Source organism: Ochotona princeps, chromosome 19, assembly GCF_030435755.1.
Source record: "Ochotona princeps isolate mOchPri1 chromosome 19, mOchPri1.hap1, whole genome shotgun sequence".
NCBI classification, from domain to species: domain Eukaryota; kingdom Metazoa; phylum Chordata; class Mammalia; order Lagomorpha; family Ochotonidae; genus Ochotona; species Ochotona princeps.
This window is the reverse complement of record NC_080850.1, coordinates 23,958,017-23,978,002: the sequence shown is the minus strand read 5'-3', so window position 1 is coordinate 23,978,002 and position 19,986 is coordinate 23,958,017. Positions and strand designations below refer to the sequence as shown.

General features: G+C 48.0%; 1 protein-coding gene and 1 pseudogene across 5 annotated transcripts in view; both read left to right on the top strand.

Annotated features, from left to right (window-relative positions):
• The window catches only part of ABLIM3 (actin binding LIM protein family member 3), a 111,893-nt gene extending 99,241 nt beyond the window's left edge, over positions 1-12,652 (top strand). For 3 of the 4 annotated variants that reach the window (XM_058677277.1, XM_058677276.1, XM_058677275.1), the window contains 4 exons: positions 1,336-1,365; positions 1,928-1,986; positions 3,510-3,570; positions 4,913-4,974. In XM_058677277.1, the coding sequence (XP_058533260.1) occupies positions 1,336-1,365; positions 1,928-1,986; positions 3,510-3,570; positions 4,913-4,938 (176 nt within the window). In that variant the 3' untranslated portion in view covers positions 4,939-4,974. Of the gene's footprint in view, positions 1-1,335; positions 1,366-1,927; positions 1,987-3,509; positions 3,571-4,912; positions 4,975-5,476; positions 5,558-8,616; positions 9,747-12,642 lie in introns of those variants that run through there. The other variant, XM_058677278.1, reaches the window with a different exon arrangement.
• Positions 12,152-12,612, top strand: LOC101519932 (mitochondrial import inner membrane translocase subunit Tim13-like; annotated as a pseudogene). The gene has a single exon (XR_009247139.1). The product of XR_009247139.1 is annotated as a mitochondrial import inner membrane translocase subunit Tim13-like (transcript).
• Positions 12,653-19,986: the final 7,334 nt, after the last annotated feature.

The window sequence follows — 19,986 nt, the reverse complement described above, 5'->3', positions numbered from 1 at the left end:
TGTGGGTGCAGGGTCCCAAGGCTTTGGGCCATCCTTGACTGCTTTCCCAAGCCACAAGTAGGGAACTGGATGGGAAGCAGAGCTGCCAGGATTAGAACCAGCACCCATATGGGATCCTGGCACGTTCAAGGCGAGGACTTTAACTGCTAGGCCACCGCACCAGGCCGTTTTTATAAAGAAAGCTTTATTGGAATACAGCCAGCCTCCAAACTCAATATTTTGGGCTAACAAAAGAATTGAGAGAGACTGCCCAAGAAGGTTATTCTAGACCCTCCTGCAATGCTCCATCTCCTCAATCTTCCAAAGGGAAGCCCCACTGAATCTAAAATACAGAGTTGGGCAGGGGTCAGAGGAGATAGCAAGCAGGACCATACTCTGCTCTGGACAGACCCTCCTGCTTCACTGAGCCATCTGAAGCCATAATTTCCAATCAGCATCACTGTAAGGAAAGACATTTTCTCGTGGTCAGCATAGCTCAGATACATGGGACTGCCTCCTAGGGTGGTGAGCCTCCCCTCACTGCCCAGAAATCTCATTTAAGATCAATCCTTTGTGGATAGCAGAATGAATCAGTTCCTACACTCAAACACAGCAAGTCTTTGTAGATAATATTGCTACTCCTGGTGCTCATAAAGACACATGATATGTGAGAATTCTCACCATCACTTTATAACTGTGAGAACTGAGATTAAGCTACTTACTCAAGGCCAGAAAGCCAGTGACTGAGCATCAGACCTGAGTCTGAACATCTCCCCTCTCCACCATTCTTCACCTTGACTCTCAGCAACGTTGAAAGCAGTGGTAGTGGTGGTTGTGGCAGCAGCAGCAGTAAAGCCAAGTTTATGGAGCAATATGCATGTGTCTGGTGCTATGCTAAATATCTCACTCTATTACATCATATGTGCAGTTTAAAAAGCCCATAATAGAGATGCTATCACTCCCCATATTATAGATTAAAAAAAAAAACAGAAACGTGGTTAAGTAACTTGGATAAGGTTAGGCATCTGTTAATGGCAGAGTTGGGATGAAGAGATGAGCCTGTTTCCCTGTCTAATCACAGAGAAGCACTGTTTTCAACACTGAGAGAACATTCTATAGCACTAACACCATTCAATTCAACTCCATTTTAGGCATCTAAATAACAAACACGACAGGGCAGCTGTTCTGTACCTGTTGCCATGCTATGACCGACCTAGTGGGGAAGGGAGGAGAGAAACTGGACAGTAGGAAAGAAAGTATCAAGCAAGGCTCCCTCTCCACCAGCCAGAATGGGCTGGGCATGGGAGCCATGTCTCTGTCCACAGGAACACTGACCTCTGGATTTCTCTCTTGCAGCCCCTCGGTCACACTACCTAGCTGACAGCGGTATGTTTGGCCCTACCTTCAGTCCATCATGTCCCATGAGGGCCAGAGCTGAGTGGATTGTACTTCCCCATAGCTCTGATGATCCTGTATTGAGGGCATGCCAGTCCAGCCCTCATCTCAAACAGTCCACCCTATCATATTAATCAGATTATGGGTCTCAGTCTGAGGCTCCTGAACCCAGGGCTGCCATACACAGCAGCTCCCAAAGAAAAAGAAAGAGCACAGGCCTCCCCACCTGCCCATCTGCTTCAGAGCTTACCTCCAATTCTAGAGCCTCGCTGTGGCTAGGACACAAGGGTCCATCACAGGAAAATAGATACGTACAAGGTCAGGGCCAGAAGAGGGTCCAGAATGTGCCTCTATTGGGTCTAGAGTTCTGCCTGAGTGAGACACCTCTGAGATAAGCAAGCTGTAACACTGGACCAAGGCAAGAAGAGCTCGCTGCCCCAAGCTCTGCCCTTCTACTCTGGGAGGGGGAGTCATGTGCCACTTGTAGTCAGGTAATCTCAGGGAGAGGGCCCCTTGGCTTAGGGCTCCTGGTGATAGTTATTCTCCTTTTCAGATCCCCTTATTTCCAAATCTGCCTCCCTGCCTGCCTACAGAAGAAATGGGCTGCACAGGGTAAGAGGAGCTGTTCAGTGGGATGTTGCTCCAGATGCCAGCATTAGCCATCCTGCTGGTGATTGCTGATGGGTGAGACCTAGACAAGGGCCCTGAGGGTAGAGATGGTTTGACTGAAAGAACCCGGTGGCAATGGGCTCATGACTGACTCCCCTCCCTTGTGATTCCTATGTGAAAAATGGTTCCCAGGGGAAGGGTGAAAACACAACTAGTATTTTTGGGTACCAGAAATACTGTATCAGGCCCTGAGTTAAACATTTTCCAAGCAGTAACATATTTAATACTTGCAGTCCAGGGATGCAGTTACTATCATTACTCTTATTCTGTGGATGAAGGAATGGGGGTGGGGCATAGAAAGAGTAGGTGCCTTCTGCAAGCTCTCACACCTAGTAAGTAGCAGAGTCAGGATTTGCGCCTAGGCCGTTGACCTCACTACCCACACCCAATTGCCATGCTCAAGTGGCTTTTTAGATACCTTGAAGTCTCCTATGCTTTTTGACAGCCCATAACAAGAGTAAGCTGGCTTAAAAGGGAAAGAAAATATGTCAAAGAGGTTAGAGAGGAGAGAATTCAAAGGCTTGATGCAGGAAGGAACCTCAGCAGGGCCACTTGAAGGTCTGCACTATTGATGTGGCCAGAGGAAAGAGCAGTATCTAAGTCCCTTAGCAGACAGGGCAGCATGGGCCTGAGCCAGCAAGCCCAGGATGGAGCAAATAAGGCCAGGAAAGCAAACAGCAGTACCCTCTAGGACCTTGCACACAGAGCAAGGACTTCAGAGAGTTTCTGACAGGTGTGCACTGTGATCCGACTCAGAATTTCAATGGGATCCCTCTAGCTGTCAAGTAGACCAGAGACTGCAGAGTGACAAAAGTGAAAGAAGTAGAACCATTCAGAGACTATTTTAAGGCAGAGGACACCAACGGCATCATTGTGTCATGGGCTTGTGTCCACAACTCCAGCCCACTGAGGACCATGGCCTCCACAGGGTGAGAGCTTAGATGTTCACTCATTCAGCAGATAGCTAGGGAAAGCCTTTATTCCATGTCACATACAACTCTGGGTGCTTGGAATGTATCAGTGACCAAAACAGACAAGGATCCCTGCCCCTTTAGAGCTTATTTTATTGTACAGAGAAAAACAGAAAGTAGTAAGTAATCAAGAATAGAATATGTTAGAAGCTAGTGCTATAGAAAAGGAATGGAAATATGAACAGGAAAAGGAGACCTGAGAGTGTGTGGTGGAGGCAATGTATACTTCCAGCAGAGTTGTGGGAACTCTGATAGGAAAAGGGATATATGGGCAAGGAAAGAAAGCCTGAAAAAAAATTTAGCCAATCAGTGGATGTATACTGAATTCTTGTTCAGGGAGCTAGCAGTGAGTTAAATTTCCTTAACACGAAACAGGAACTTTGGAGAGGGTCCCTGTCTCAACAGCCCAAGTCCGCTTTCTAGAGATGGGTGGGTGCCTCAGGAAAGAAGAGGCCAGCTTATCTCAGGCCTGTCCTGCCTCTGTGTCCCCTGCAGACACCCAGCGCAGACCTCTTCCACTATGACAGCATGAACGCAGTCAACTGGGGCATGCGAGGTGAGTGCTGGCCATGCTGGGATCTGCAGGAAGAGGGCCGCTCGGGGGACTTCCCAATTCTCCGGATGTGTTGCTCACAACTGCAACTTGACCTCCTGCAAGCAATTCCTGCAGACTGGCTGCCAGGCTCTGTCCTGTTCATATCCCACTCCCTCCCTTCTTCCTGCATGTCCTGCATCCTCTTGAGTCCTGGGCTTTGGGTGATCTCCAGGCCATCTGTCCCCTTGGACTGCTGGGTGAGAGCTGCATGCCAGCCCTGATGGAGGGAAACACTCAGAGCCACATGCACTTTGTTCCCAGTTAGAACTATGAGCACATGCTGTCTGCCAGGAAAGCACTCATGCCAGCCTCTACCAGCTCCTCTGAGCAGACCCAGAGAGAAAGGGTCCCACTTCAAAATCTTGGACAATTTTCCCCTTGAAGTACTGAGCTTCATTATCTCATATTCTTCTTTTTTCTTTATTTTCTATTTTATTTGTTGATAGGAAGATAGAGAAACAGACATTGATCTCCCACATGCTGGTTGACTCTTCACATAATTGCAACAAGCACGACTGGGCCAATCTAACCTAGGAGCTCAGAATTCTACCTGGGTCTCCCATGCGAATTAGACAGGGACTCAACCACATGAATCATGGACTCCTCACAGGCTATTAACAGGAAGCTGGAATTGGGAGTGCTACCAGGAGTCAGCACTCTGATATTAAATGTGGGCTTTTTTTTCCCTAAGATTAATTTCTTTTTATTGGAAAGTCAGATTTACAGAGAGAAGAAGAGACAGAGACAAAGACATTCCATCTGCTGATTCACTCCCCAAGTGGCCACAATGGCCAGAGCTGAAGAGATCCAAAGCTAGGAGTCAGGAGCTTCTATTGGGTCTCCCACATGGGTGCAGGGTCCCAAGGCTTTGGGTCATCTTCTACTGCTTTCCCAGGCCACAAGCAGGGAGATGGAAAGGAAGTAGAGCAGCAGGGACATGAACCAGTGCCCACATGGGATCCCAGCACATGCAAGGTGAGGACTTTAGCCACTAGGCTACCACGCTGGGCCCAGATGTGGGCACTCTTAATCCCTACCTCAGATTCTTTTTATTTCTATCCTACATATCTCAAAAGCCATTTTTCCCTCTAACCCATCTTAAGATCAGCCCAACTCATATCTCTAGCCATTGGGTTCAACCCAGCTTGATTTTCCTTGAGGGTAGATTAACCAAGGACATGATTCTTGATGTATTGTAGAAAGAGATGAGCAGAGACTAGATCTCTTAGGAGGAAGAGACCAGTACTGTGTGCAAAACAAAGGCTAACAGACTCCATTGTGTGTGTCTCTTTTCTCTCTGCAGAATACAAGGTAAAGAGCATGCACTGACCATGGACACCTCTGGGATTCTGGGAGTTGCTGCACTGAGGACCAGCAGGAGGCTGGGAGCACCATCTGTGTAGAGAAGGGGACACGGATATTTAACAAGTGTTCTTTCAAGACTAACATTCCCCGTCCCTTCTTGGCCCTCTTTCCCTGACTCTTGACCTAGATCTCTTGCCTATTGAAATCAAACAGCTCTTAAATTAAAAAAATAATAATAAGAAGAAATCAAACAGCTCTTTCGAGTCTCAGAGACTTTCTGGGGCTTAGACACTTATATTGAGGAACCCTTATACTCATAAATGAATGCCAAATACCACCAACCTCATCCCTAGCAATCTCAGGGGATTCTCTTATGCCTTGCTTTGGGGAGAAGGTGGCTTTGCGCTACTTGGAAACCCTAAGGAGAGACCCAGGCCTTCCTCCAAATATCACCTCTGGCCCTTTCTAGATAGAAGAGGGAGCCCAGACACAAAATATAGGTGGAAGAAACAAGTCTACCATCCTCCCTAAGCTGGAAACACCCCCAATCCTCTCTCCTTAGATCTACCCTTATGAACTTCTGCTGGTGACCACAAGAGGGAGAAACCGACTGCCCAAGGATGTAGACAGGACCCGCTTGGAGGTAAGTCTGGAAAACTGGGTGGGAGCCTTTGGGCTGGAGGATTTTCAGGAGTCTCTTGGTCTAACCTGGTTCAGTAGAAATCACTGGAATAGGTGGTTTTAAAATCACACCGTTTGTTGAAAAAGCTGCTTAGCTCACAGTTGCTCTCCACTGTTCTATGCTACCTCCTGTTTAATTCAATTAACATCTGTGTGCTCAGTGACTTGGGGCTACAGAAGGCCATGCTGCAAGGAGAGCTAGATTTGGTGCCTACCATCCAGGGGCCACAGATTCAGTATTTCATTTAAAACTCATGCTTATAATAAGCTACTGTAGATAGGATACTACAGAAGATCAAAGCATAAATCCATCTCAAGCCACCTCCCTAGTATTAATCTCTGAATCTGTCATTGCTAGATGGGCATCTTTAGTTACATGACAACCTTGCTAAACCCTAGTTTTCAGCTCCCTTGATTCTTCCTCTGGCTTCCTCTACCTAGCCTTATGTCCTGAGTGCTGATCAAGCACCTGACACTCTCCTTTGTATCAGTTCATTGATTTATCCATTTCCTCTGCCTGACACTAATCCTCTTAGGGACAAATATTACCTGTCATATCCCATAGTGTTTGGGCTAGGAGAGGCATCAGAAGTATTTGTGGGACTGAATGCAAGCTTCTAAAAGAGGTAGCTAGGGTCCCTCAAGAAGAGCATATGCACCCTGAGGAATTCACCCAAGGTGGAGGGCTGAGGTGGAAGAGAAGAGTGCATGGGCCAAGAAGCTCTGAGTCCCTCCAGTTCTAGTATGTTGGGTTAGCGGCCCATGGAAGCACATGATTCTCCCCATGTTTGCCACAATGGTCATTGAATATATCTGTGGTGCTGAAGGGGACAGCTCCTATGGCAGAGCAGAGGGCCACTGTAAAGGGATGGACGCGTAGTTCAGAACGCCTAGAAGCACAGATCTAAATTACCCAGAGAGCTGTTTAAAATTACCATACAGGAACCTCGTCATAGATCAGTTTAGTCAAAATACAGAGAAAGTGCTCAAGCATTTTTATTTTTAAAAAGCTTCCAGGAATATCTCATACATATCTCGAGCTGAATCACTGAGCTGAAGTTACTGTCCTCATATCCTCCAGCAATTCAGGGAGAGGAGTGAAGAAGGAAGACCATGACCCTGTCCTCACAGACATCAGAATATAAATGTTCCTCATCCAAGCTATAATCATGGGAAATCTCTTATGTGTAACAGGTTCTGTTGTGGGTATTCAGAGTACATCAGTAAGCAAAACAGAGACCCCTATCCTCTTAATGCTTACATTCTTGTAAGCCATAACACAAGTAAAGCTAAGTGAGAGCATGTGTTAGAAAGCAATGAGGGCTAAGGGAAAAAGTAAAAGGAGGGCACAATGAGAGGCACGGGGAGTCACATGAGAGGTAATCAGTTGCTGTTTTAAGTAGGAGTCAGGGGGGATCTCATTAATTTGTGACTCTGGAGCACTGCCTGCACGTTGGGGAGGGAGTCTGCCAGGCTTTTCCAGAAAGGAAGGACATAGCAGACAGTGGCAGCAACCAAGGCCAAGGCTGTGGTACAGGTGGGAGAATGGTAAGGATGTCTTATGTTTGAGGACCGCAGTAGAGGGGAGTGACATGTACACAGAAGAATGAGGAAGAGATGAAGTCAGAGGAAATGAGGACCAGAGCATGCTTCGTAACAGACATGCAGAAAGACAACGACTGTGGTGAGAACGAGAAGCAGTTGAGCCTGACTGCTTTCCAAGTGCTGGGCACATGGTGAGTGCGTGACCAGTGTCCTCTCATTCACCCTCGTGGAACCCCGGAGGTGGACACTAGGACACCCCATCTCACTGAAATATGTCCAGCACCCAGTTGGCTGATATAATTTCCAGCAACAAGTCAGTTCAGTGAATACAGTCAGCCTGCAGGTAGAATAGATGCCATATGTTTCCTCTTTTCAAGATTAAGTTTCATTTTGAATACTTACAACCTATAGAAAAGTTAACAGTAAAATGAACATCCACCTGCCCTCTAAATGCAAACTGTTAATATTTTACTACATTTTAAGTGCTGTATATTTCTTTAACTTAAAAAAAAAGTTTATTGTCATCTACTTAAAAAAAGGGACTGATCAAAAAGTGAGTCTTCCAGCTTTTGCCTCACTTCCCAAACATTCATAAGAGCCAGGGCTGGGCCAGGCCTAAGCCAGGATCCCAGAACTTCATCTGGGTCTCCCACATGGGTAGTGGGCCCAAACACCATCCACTATCTTTTATGATCCACTGGCAGAAGGCTCTCCCGAGAGGGAGGTACCGTGTCATAATCGCACTCCTTTGTACAATGTAGACATCCTAAACAGTGGCTTAATCCACTGTGCCACAGTGCCTACCCTAAATGCTGCATATTTCTAATGCTAAAAGTTTTTAACAATGTGTCACATTTTCACAGTTGCTGAGAAGGGAGGGAGAAAGCAGAAAGGGAGAGAAAAAAATCTGCCATGGAACACAGAACAATGTTTGCTCATGTAGTGTCTTTGTTTTCGATGTAAAAACAAGATAAAAGGAATTTTCAGTGCGTTGAAAACTATAAGAACTATGAAAACTGACCTGATGAACACAACTTTCCAGACCATTTGCAAACATACCAATAAGAAAAAACACACCCTAAAACCTTGGACATGCCTCATCTTTTTTCTACCAAAGAGGAAGGGGATGGCATTTATTCATATATACTCCCAAATGCAAATGCAATGGACAGGGATGCAGAAAGGTCAACCAAGGGGCAGGAGTAGTGCTTACGGGAAGCCTCAGTACCAACTGAGCCATAGCCAGGAGAGGCCTCCCCAGCAGATCAGCCAGGATGACATTTATTTGTGCATTCATTCAGCACCTATGTAGTCATCAATTCAAACACACCTGCCATGGTCAGGCCTCGTGACTGGCACACGCACCTGGAGGGGAAAACCGATGATCACTGCTGTTCCCCCTGCCCAGCTGTACCTGACCTCTTCATGTTGTTCTCTCCCTGTCCCCTTCCTCCCACTTCCTCCCACTTCCTGCAGCGCCACCTGTCCCAGGAAGAGTTCTACCAAGTCTTCGGCATGACCATCTCTGAGTTTGATCGGCTGGCCCTCTGGAAGAGGAATGAGCTCAAGAAGCAAGCCCGGCTGTTCTAGGCAGAGGCTCTATAAATATATATATGCATTTCTATAAAGATATCTGTAAATTCTCAACACGGAAGCTAGGTGTAACCCTCTCTTGTGTAACGGGCCATGCTGCCTGCCAGAGACTCACTTTCTGTATTGTCAGGCAAGCTCACATCATCAAGGTATTTTTATGCTCCTTACTTCCTCTTTTCTAAGTGCTGTTAGACCTGGGAAGGGATTTGAGGGGACTCTGTCCTTTGACAGAGTATCCTTTTTATATTGAAACAGCTGTCCTTCCTAACTTGAGTCTCCTAAGGTCCAACTCTTGTTCCTAGATAAGGTGCCTAGAGACGCCTCTTTCCTCTCTGCTTCTCAGCCCTTTGCCCAAGGCCCCAGGGCTGATGCTGACCTTACTGGCCCCAGCGGGGCCCTCCCACAGGAGGATCCACAGTGACCTCCAAAACCACTGAGCACCTTGGAGATCCCAAGAATTTTCTCAACATCCCCAGTTAGGAGCTCAGCACTCTCTGCGGATGACACAGATGGAAGTGTGAGCCTCAAATTCACTGGCTACTCCAATAAAGAGAAGTGGCTAGGAGTCATGCAGCTCTGGCTTCTCCTTAGCTCTTCATCCCTCCCACTTCTGCCCTTGACCCCAACCTCTCCTTTATCCAAATCCAGAACCCATGGTAGGAAAAGAAAAAAGGCACTTCCCTTCCCTCCATCATTTCCAAATGGCCCCCTCTGCCTGGCCTGGACTTGGAGAATCAGAACAAAGGAGAGGGAGTTGGACATGGGAGACAGAGCCTGGCACCTGTTGGAATCTGAGCTGTAGGGACCTCCTGGGACCTCCTCTCCTTCACTGCTCCCAACACTTCCCCACCCTTGGCCCTTTCAAGGAGAGGCCCACTACAGCAGTCTGTATTCTTCAGCCTTATTACAATCTATGTGCCTGACAACTCAACACCACAGGGCTATGTTCCCACCTTAGCTCCCATCCAAGGACTAGACAAGCTACTCTCACCATGGTTTAGTGGAAGATGAAGGTCCTGGTCCGGGCCTCTGGGCTGGCAAAACAACCATCCTAGGCTTGGCCCATCCCTGACCCTACTGAGAGGTAGGGTCTATTGCTCAAGGAGGCTTCTGAAGGCTGAATCTTGTGAGATTCTCGAGTGAAGCAGTGGTCAACACTGCTCATAGATATCCTGTCTTCCCCCAATGACTTCCTTTTCTGCCTCCTTGCCTTTTAGAACAGCGTGGAAACTTAACCTTCTCTCCTCCCTTCTTCAAACCTTCAGCCTTGAGTTGGTAATGTGCAGTGGGGTCTGTTCCTTCATGGAGATGCCTTGAGTCAGACCATTTTGAGGTCTTATAGGAAGGATGAAGATGTACAAATGACACTTATGACTCTGAAGATGAGTGTGATGTGATGTAGCCAATGTAGAACTGACTTCAACAAACCTCACGGAACACCTGCTGCTGCTGAGCACTTGCTGGATATGGGCACTGAATGGGGGAGGGGGACACTGGAATCAGTCAACACAGGCCCTGGGTTCGGAGACAGTCGATTCATCATGGGTATCTTATAGCAGGTACCCAGGCATGATGGGTGTAGGGAAGAAAGTGATTGGAGAAGGCGTGAGTAAGTATGTGTGTGACATTATTGAAAAGGCGTATGCAGTCTGTGCCAACCAAGGAAAGCTTCTGGGAAGAGACTGCATTTGAGCAAGGTTCAGGAAGAATCTGTGTATGCTGGGACGAGACTGTATGTTGAAGGGGTGATAGGGGAAGGAGCAGAGGGGAAGTCCAGTATACTCACATTTAAAATGTCACTCTCCCTGTAACTTCTCTCTTTGGCCAATGTCAACAGCTTCCCTGACCCTTTAGAAATGTCCCCAGTCAGACACAATCATTGAAACTGCCTCATTATCACTGGTTGAGAACTTGGCGAGACTGAAGGGCTTTTGTTATTGTTGTTAAATATTTTTTTCCCATAAAAACACATCATTTCAACCCAAACCTGTGTCTTTCTGTGGTTCCTAGCGTGACTAGAAGTGACTGACAATGGAGAGAATGAACCATACACACTGTTCAATATTAAAGCTACTGCTTTGGCCTGCTTCTCTTCTGTATAACAGAGAGGCTAATGAGGTCAGTGCTGTTACTGGCTACAGAATGTGGGGTCTCTTGAGGAGGTAGAGGACATTCCAGCAATAAATGAGATTCTGTGATCAAAAATATTGGAAGTAATAGCTGCTCATTAAAGAGGACCAATGGCGTGGCGAATTCCATGCTGGGGGCATCACACCTATCACCTCATCTAAGGCTCCGTAATGAATGGCTCAAGAAGTGATCATTATTAATATCTCTATCTCATAGATGAGGAAACAGCTTTGAGTTAGATATGCAATGAGCACAACATAGTGCCAGGGCCAATCTCAGCCCATCTGACTGGAGAGACCAACTGCTCACTCTTTCTGGGCACAGCCCTTTTGAGTGAGCAATTGACAACAGCCAGAAGTGCAAGGTGCGAGGCAGCATGTTCAGCAGTTCATGTTGGCTCTTGTCCTCAATCAGTGTGTTCTCATCTCATGTTTACAAGAGGCTGCTCTGACCCCAGGCACGATGTCCCTCACCCGGCGATACCACGAGACAAGAAGGAAAGTTGCCTTCGCATCTCTGTTGTGATCAGATATTCCTCTACTCGTGTCACACCACGCAGATCTAGCTGGGAAACTGAGTATTCTGACATCTTCAAACTCAGGAGTGGAGGGAGGGTCCCTGCTGACAAGAAAGAAAACAGCCAGGCAGAAAAGGAATGACCTCTGGATACGTGAACCACACTCTGTGCCATGAAAGAGAGCAGTGCTCCCTTCCTCTGTAAATGCACAATGCATGATGCCAAGCCCATGGGAAGTCCTGCAGCAGCTCTAAGTGATTCATAAACTAACTTCACATGAACTCTTGTTAATAAATGCTAGGCTAAGTGCATTTCTTCTAAGACACACACTTCTTTCACGTTTCACCATCTCCAAGCATGAGGTACGCCTTTAAAATAACTGCTTTCCTGACCCCTCATCCTACGCCTGCACAGCAGCAACTGACCCTGTCCACCCCATCGTAACCACTCCAGGCAGATGACTCCAATGTGCAGAAGGGTGCTTCAGAATATTCTGGGTCCCCACCTATGCCTGCAGCCAGCAACTATTTACTTATTGGACGTTTGTGACCAGGCAGGCACCCTAAGGTAAAGCTCTCCTCAGGTACTCTGGCCCACAAGAGAAACAATTTGCAGAAAAGAAGTAGCCCAGGAAGTTAACTGCTACAGAGAAAACAAGCAGGGCACCATGAGAGAAGTCCTCACTGTAGCTGCTTGTGGAAGGATGAAAACCCATTGTCAACAGAAAGTGGCAATGGAGCGTTCTAATCATAGGGAATGTGGTGTGCGGCAGCATGTTGGTGCCATGGAGGGCGGCTTCGGCTCGGACCTGGGGGGCACGGGCAGCAGGCAGCTGGACCCGGGGCTCATCATGGAGCAGGTGAAGGTGCAGATCGCCGTGGCCAAGGTGCAGGAGCTGCTGCAGAGGATGACAGACAAGTGTTTCTGCAAGTGTACTGGGAAGCCAGGGGCTGCTGGACAACTCGGAGCAGAAGTGCCTCACCATGTGCCTGGACCACTACACGGACGCCTGGAACACCGTGTCATGCGCCTACAACTCGAGGCTGCAGCGGGAGCGCAACAACATGTGACCCGGGGGGCTGGGGGCCTCCCGGCCTGCCTGGAGTAATGGAGGGGGCCAATAAAGGACCAGAGGAGAAAAAAAAAAGTCCCACGGTATCCTGGTGGTGCTGGTCTTTGGGGAGCCCAGGAAGAACTGTCTGAAGACGCTGCAGGAAGAAGGTAACACAGGAGACTCAGACAATCAAGTGGAGATGGATCAGCCACATCCAAAGCCGAGACTCTCAGCCTCCTGTACTCCCACGGACTCTCTCAAGATCGGAGATTTTCACTGGACACAGCCTCTGATTTGTCTGCTGCTCCAGGCTGCATGGCCTTTGCCCGTGTGTGCGGCCATGAGCTGCAGCAGAGGTGTCATACAAGGAAACTTCAAAAAGATCTTGGAAAAACTTTAATTTAAAAAATAAACTATTTTGGTGCAAGAATTTTTAAGTCCTTGCAGGTTTTTCAGCATGCATTTCCCATGAAAATTAGATGTATTACTGTAGGCTCTATCCCTCCGTGTACTTCCCAGCTGAATCATGCTGCTCCCCAACTTCACATGTCCACATCCTAAGCCCCTGTATCTGTATTTGGAAGAAAGGTTTATAAAGGGGTAAGTGAGTTAAAATGAACTACTAGAGTGAGCTCTAGCCCAATCTTATGGGTGTCCTTCTAAGACATGGAGATTTGCGGCTCTGCAATTGTGGTGAATCAGGTAAAACTACAGCCTGCAATGCTGGCATCCCATATTGGAGTACCTGTTAGACTCCAGCTGTTCCACCTGCTCCACTTCCAATCCACCTGGGAAAGCAGTGGAAGACGTTGCGAGTATTTGAGTCCCTACTACCTATATGGGAGACCAGATACAGTCCCAGGTTGCTGACTTCAGCCTGGCCAAACCCTAGCCATTTGCAGCCATTTGGGAAGTGAACAACAATTGGAAAAATCTCTGCCTCTTCTTCACTCCCTTTTACTCTACCTTTCAGACAGATAAGTACATATTTAGAGAGAGAGATTTGTTTATGGTGATGCTGTGGCACGCATGCCCATATGAGGAGGCAACACAGAAAAGCCAAGGAGAGAAGCCTTCGACAAAACAATCCTGTGGGCAGCTGGACCTTGGACTTGTAGCATTGTTGCTGCTTAAGCCACTTGTTCTGTGGTATTCTGTGACAGCAGCCCAGGAAAACTCATCACCAGGAGGAATCCGGCTCACAACCCGGAAGGAGCAGCCCCACAGAGCGTCAGCTTGGAAGGCTCTGCAACTCTCACACACTGAGAGCCTGTGCTTTGTGCAGACCGTGGGTGCCCCCTCCTGGCCACTTATGGGACTGCAGGAAGAGGAGTAAACCTTTCTCACCCGGCATCTTCAGCTCTAAGGAAGCTGGGCTCTTCACAATCATGGGGAAGGTCTGCAAAGGCAAAGAAAGCAAAGGAATGGAGACAACGCAGCGACTTATCCACAATCCAGTATACGAGCATGCCTCAAAGTCAACCTCACTCCTTCAGCCTCTCAGGAACCCTGAGCAAGTTAACCCCTTTTTACGTTTGGTTTGAGTTTTGATTCTGTTACTTGAAACCGAAGGAACCATGACAAATGCACTAACTCCTAGAGTGAATGAATGATAACATTGGGTGCCTTCCTCTGCAAGCTGTACAGCAAGTGACCATAGTGTAGGCATCCATTCTGTGGGAGGATGCAGTGGGGCATTGGAATCACCACAGAGGCCGAGTTGAACACGTAGGAAAGGGACAAATCTAGTTCCAGTGATTGCAAAGTGTATGAAGGGGCTGGCTTTTCATGGATAACAGGTTCAGAGCCACACAAAGATACACAGCTGCCTCTGCAACACATGCACTGTTGTCCACAACCTAGCCAATCTGTCTTTCTGAGCAAACAGTAGGGCCGTTTATGTTCTTAAGCCTGCACACAACATGACACTGCTTTGTACACCTCAGGGCCTAGGGAACTGCCAGCTTAGTCCACACTTCAGGAGCGCGAGGTGTTCCCACCCGCAGAACCAGAACTTGGGCGGCTAAGCGGCATTTCCATGGGTTGATTTGTGCAAAGCTACCTGCATGGACCATAGTGGTGGCACGCCAGCTAATCCTCTGCCTGTGGAGCTGGCAGCACCCAAGGTGCCAGTTCATGTCCTAACTGCTCCACTTCCAATTCAACTCCCAGCTAGCAGCCTTGGAAAGCAGTGGAGGATGACCCAAACACTTGGTCCCTGCACACACATGGGAGACCTGGAGGAAGTTCCTGGGTCTTAACTTCACACTGGTCCAGCTCTGGCCACGGTGGCCATTTGGTGAGTGAAATCAGTGGATAAAAGATACCTCTATCTGTCTGTCTCTCTATAATTCTGACTCTCAAGTAAAGTAAATAAATTTTTCAAAAAAAATTATATTTTTAAACAACTCCCTGCAGGGGGCAGCCTGGGCACGAGGCTGTGACTGTAGCACCCATGAGTATTTCTGTCAGCATCTGACACCTCTTCAGAGTAAACCCACACTGACTGCACAAGAGCCAACACTTTTGCCCACGAGCAACCCAGTCAGGCACTGTGCTAAGCACGTGCCTCATTTAATCCTCTGGGTGCCACATGTATCCTCATTTTATAACTGAGGGAACACACCTCTCTTGAGTCATTAGCACAAGATTCCACAGCCATGTGTGGCAGAGCCTGACCTTAATGCCCATGCACTTGACCACTGCACAACTAACTCCCTAAATGCAGTGCTGGCTGGCATTGGGAGGAGACTCACTGGGTGGCAGGCCTGGCTCCAAGCACTGTACACACAGCCCCATTTAAGAAACAGAAGTGTTTAGCAGTCCCAGTTTTGGGTTGAGGAATCTGAGATTTAGACAGGTTGAAAAGGCTACCTTTCACTGTGCAGAGTCAGAATGAGATGTCAAGTTCAGGTCTCCTTAGTCCAAAAGTCGTATTCTTCATCAACAGGTCCCGCAGACTGAATACAGCAACCCTTGAGAGGCGCGTGAGCCTTGCAGGCTTTGCATGACTTGAGGTGAGATTTCTCCTCTTCTACTGACCTGGTGTTTCCCCATCTGACATGAGGGGGCCAGACTGGCTAACGGCTCGGGTTCCTCTCAGCTCTGTGGTTTTTCTAGCTCTAGATTCACTTTGGACCTCTGCCACCTTCTGTCAGCTGCAGCTTAGGGATACAGCTGGCATCATGCAGTCCAGCCTTTCAGAGAAGGGCTGGTCCCCTCTGGCTGAGGCACCCAGCTAGGACTCTCCAGGAGCTCAGGAAACTGCTACTCTTTAACAGTTAAGTAGGTAGTTAGGTAGGTTTTTAAAGTGTGTGTGTGTGAGAGAGAGACAGAGCGAGTGAGCGAGCAGGGGGAGAGAAGGATTTGGATCTCCCCCTGTTTGCTGGTTCACTCCCCAGAAGCCCATCCAGCCAGGGTTAGGCCAGGTTGAAGCCAGCAGCCAGGAACTCTACCCTGGTCTCCTACATGGGTGGCAGGAACTCAAGCACTTGAGCCATCATCCACTGCTGCCCAGGCACTTTGGTAGGAAGATGTATCAGAAGTGAAGTTTCCAGGACCCACACCAGCACTCTGATATGGCACACAGCCACCCCAAGTGCCGGCTTATAATCCACTGAGCCACTACGCCTGCCCCTCCAGAGATCGTAATGGGTCCATAATTTGCCTCAAATTTCCACATGGGTTGGCACTAGGGGAGTGTGGACAAGCTTAGGCCCATAGATGGGGTTTAAGTTGGCTCTTGCAATGTTCTAAAACACTAGAAATTAGTGAACAATGTTTTTAAATCAAAAGAGACTTCAAACTAAAATCTGGATTTCTGGGTTCTTCAGAAAAATGTGAAGATGTGACCCTTGCAGGACTAAGTCGGTCAGAGTATGGGGCCCTGCCTTGGCATGGCCCCCATGACTCCTACTACGGGTGACACGCACAGTACCTGCTCTGCCTGGCCCCAGGGGTGCTCAGGCACGTGAGCCTCACCTAAGAAGTGCAGATACTCTTTTCCTGGGGAAGGATCCTGTCTTAGTACAGTTTGTGTTGCTCTAACATAATATTCAGGCCTGAGAAGTTTCTAAAGGAGACATTCATTCAGCTCACAGCGCTGGACGCTGGAAGTCCAGGATGGGCTGCCGCACCTGAAGATCCCACAGTGTAACAATACATGGCAGAAAGCAGAAGGGCAGGTGCACAAGCACAGACATGCCATGCTGGCAAGAGCGGAAGCTGGAGGAAGTGAGGGAGTCACATTTCCAGGAACTAATGGATCCCTCAAGGGCAAGAACTCACACAAAATAATTAAATCCCTTTTAATGACCTAATCACCTCTTAAAGACCCAACCAGATCTCAACACTGCCTGAGACCAAAGTTCAACATGACTTTTAGGACAGGATAAACCCCAGCCAAATCCTGGCCAACCTGAAAGCTTCATGCAGTATTGGGCATTAAAAGCTCCTTTCTCTGCAGCAGAGGCATCCCTAGAATCCACAGCTGTGTGCAGACAGGAGCCCTGGTTATCCTGGAATAGAGACTGGCCTGGGAAGAAGCCTGCATCCACCCAGTAAAACTGTTTCTCCCAGCAGCAGCCTCTACGATCTGTATCTGCGCTCTCTGGAGTCCGGCTGGACCAGCAGGCTTGTCATTCCCCTACTTGGAGCTATAATGGCAACACTGTGCTGAGTGGAACAAGAGAGGTTTTCATCTGGTGGCGGGCATCAAATGGACATGCAAGTGAGGGGCTGTGGGGCTCGCCTGACACAAAGGAGCATGGGAGAAGGGCCTGAGCCAAAGAGAAGCTGTGTGTCCACCACAGCACAAAGGCATCTCTTCACTGGCAGACTCACTTCCATCTACAAACAGACAGCAACAAAGGCTACTCCAGAGGACAAAAGTGACCTCCAGCACACGGGTGCTAATGGAAGCCAATGATGGCAGCTCCTTGAGTGTTTACTCACTGACTCACTCCACAAATATTTACTGCTACTTGCTAGGGACTGGAAGCATGCTGGGGCTCTGGGGATATTACGTGTAACTGAGACACAGAGCCCATGGTCACAGCATTTGCAAAGTGAGGACTAAGGAAGGAGGAGGAGAAGCAAATGATACACAACCAAGTTGATTCTGGAACCCAGTTTGGGGTCCCCATCCACTGCTTTCTGCAGTCTTCCTGGAGTCTCCCAGGCTTCAGGAAGAGGCCAGCTCAAATACTGTTAAGAAGGAATTTGGTCTCTCCACTGTGGGCCAAGTGGAGACATCAAATATTTCTAAGGGGGTAGTACCATGTCACGGTAAGCGGGAGTGGCCATGGTGCAAGCAGACCTGGATGCGAGGTGACAAGGTAGGAGGCTCGAGTGTGCGCCTCTTGTTGGGACAAACAGCCCTCAGCTTCCAGTGTTCTCTCTCCCAGGGTTCCCCAGTTCCACCTGATAAGTGCGGAGTGAGACTGGGCAGTGCCATTTGTTTTCACAAGACCGGAAGCAGGAGGGAGCTGGAAGTGCTCTTCCTGCTATTGTTCACTGGGGCTGAATGTGATATCTTCTCGCAGAACAGGGGCTCTCCACATGGAATTCTTTAGATAAGCACCAAGAAAACCTGGAAAACTCTGTGGTGAGCAAGGAGGAGGAAAGACACAAAGTAGACCCCCAAAATCCTTGCCTCGAGGGGTACTCAAAACAAGAAATGGAGAGGGAAGAGAATCAATCTCTCCTCACCCCATCTGAAACTCTCCCCCTGATAGCCTGCAGGCCAACCAGCCCAAACTGGTCCACAGGCACGTTCCACCGTGTCCTATCTCCAGCTCTGTGCTCTCATTGTTTTTCTTTGCCCATATCGCTATCTCCTCATTGCAAGTTCATATCCTGGGCAGTCAGTCCACCTGCTAACTCATCCAGGTGTCTGTTACCTGTTACTGTCAGCAGGGAGACTCTTGGGCTTTGTCTTGATGGCCTTTTGGGGCAAGGGCTCTCTCCTCTGCTGACCTGTGTTCTGTACACGCCCATCATGACTATCTCCTCTCTTGGCATGAATATTCCTGGAACATAGGGCTAATTTCCCCCAATTTACTCATATTCTGCGAGCTGATGGACAGCTGAAGGGGTTGCATCTTATGGTGACTACAGACCTATTTAGAAGAAAAGTATGGGGGGTACAAATACAAATCCCCACAAAAACAGCTTGCTCATCAGCTACCCTGACAGCAACTAAGCTGTAGCCAACTTTAATCACCACTGCCACCTAGTGGACAATATGGGTAGTTATCTACACCAGAATCCCTCTAACTTCTCAGCAATTTCAGTTTATTCTCTCAGAACTATATACAGGGATTGTATCCCCAGCTCCAACCCGCCCCAGCTTTATATCTTTCCAGATCATAGCTCCCTTAGTTCTGCTCTATAAATTAGCCCATGAACATACACACAAATTCTCTTTAGCACTTATGATTTTCCTGTTCCTATTCTTTGATTATACCTCAAACACCCTTGAAAGTGAAATGACACACACACACAAAAAAAGTCCTCTATCTGTTTTTCCAACAGTAAGATTCCCTACTGTGGTCTAAAGACTATTTCAAGTGAAATATTTAGTTTTTAAGACATTCAGAGGGCTAGTCTAGGAACTTCACAATTTCTTAACCTGATTTCCAAGTGTTTCACAGTTCAAGCAGTGAACTTTTGGAACTTAGTTCACTTGTAAATTGTTAATTGGCTGCTTTAGAATTTAAACTAACATGTTCAAATTGGAAAAGTAGGCAGGAACAGAGAGGGCCTGGGAGAATAATCACGGCTCCCGTGTGTAGAGCTCCTTCGAGCTCATGGGGTGCGCCTGCATCATCAGTTCTGTTGCCTTCCTGCCAGCCCTGGGCTGTTGTCCGCCAGACGCTGCCTGCAGCACAGACGAGCAAACAAGCCTGGCACACTGCAGGCTCTACAATTAGTGTGCTGCAGTACATCTCCTTCCTCTGAGTGTGGCACACACTAAACAAGCTACTGACACAATTTTGCAAAGATAAAGTTATATCAATTTGCACCCCCCCAATGGAAAAAATGTTTCCTATGCAGGTGTACACAAGATGCCCATTCTTCTGTATCTTTGCATAAAGTGTTCCCAAACATCCAGGCATTTGAAGAAAAAGGATGGTCAGGGATTAAGATGCCTGCCTGACTCACGCTGAGCAGGACAGATGACTAGAAGGACAGCTGGGCCTGGACTTCACTTTGTGATGAGTCTTCCTTTTTTTTTTTAATTTATTTGAAAGAATGATAGAGAAGAGCAGGAAAGAAGGGGAGGGCGAGATAGAGAATCTTCCAACCATGGGTTCACTCCCCAAAGGCTGCAACAGCCAGGCACTCAGAACTCCATCAGCACCTCCATCATGGGTGGCAGGGGTGTGAGTCCTTGGCACCTTTGCTGACTCCGCAGACATATTAAAAGGGAACTGGTTTTCAGCTCTGATATGGAATGGGAAGTCCACGAGCAGAGGCTTAACCCAGGCACAACGTGATGCCAGCCCCCAGGGAAGGCGCTTAAATGCAAACACAGATGTTAGACCTGTTT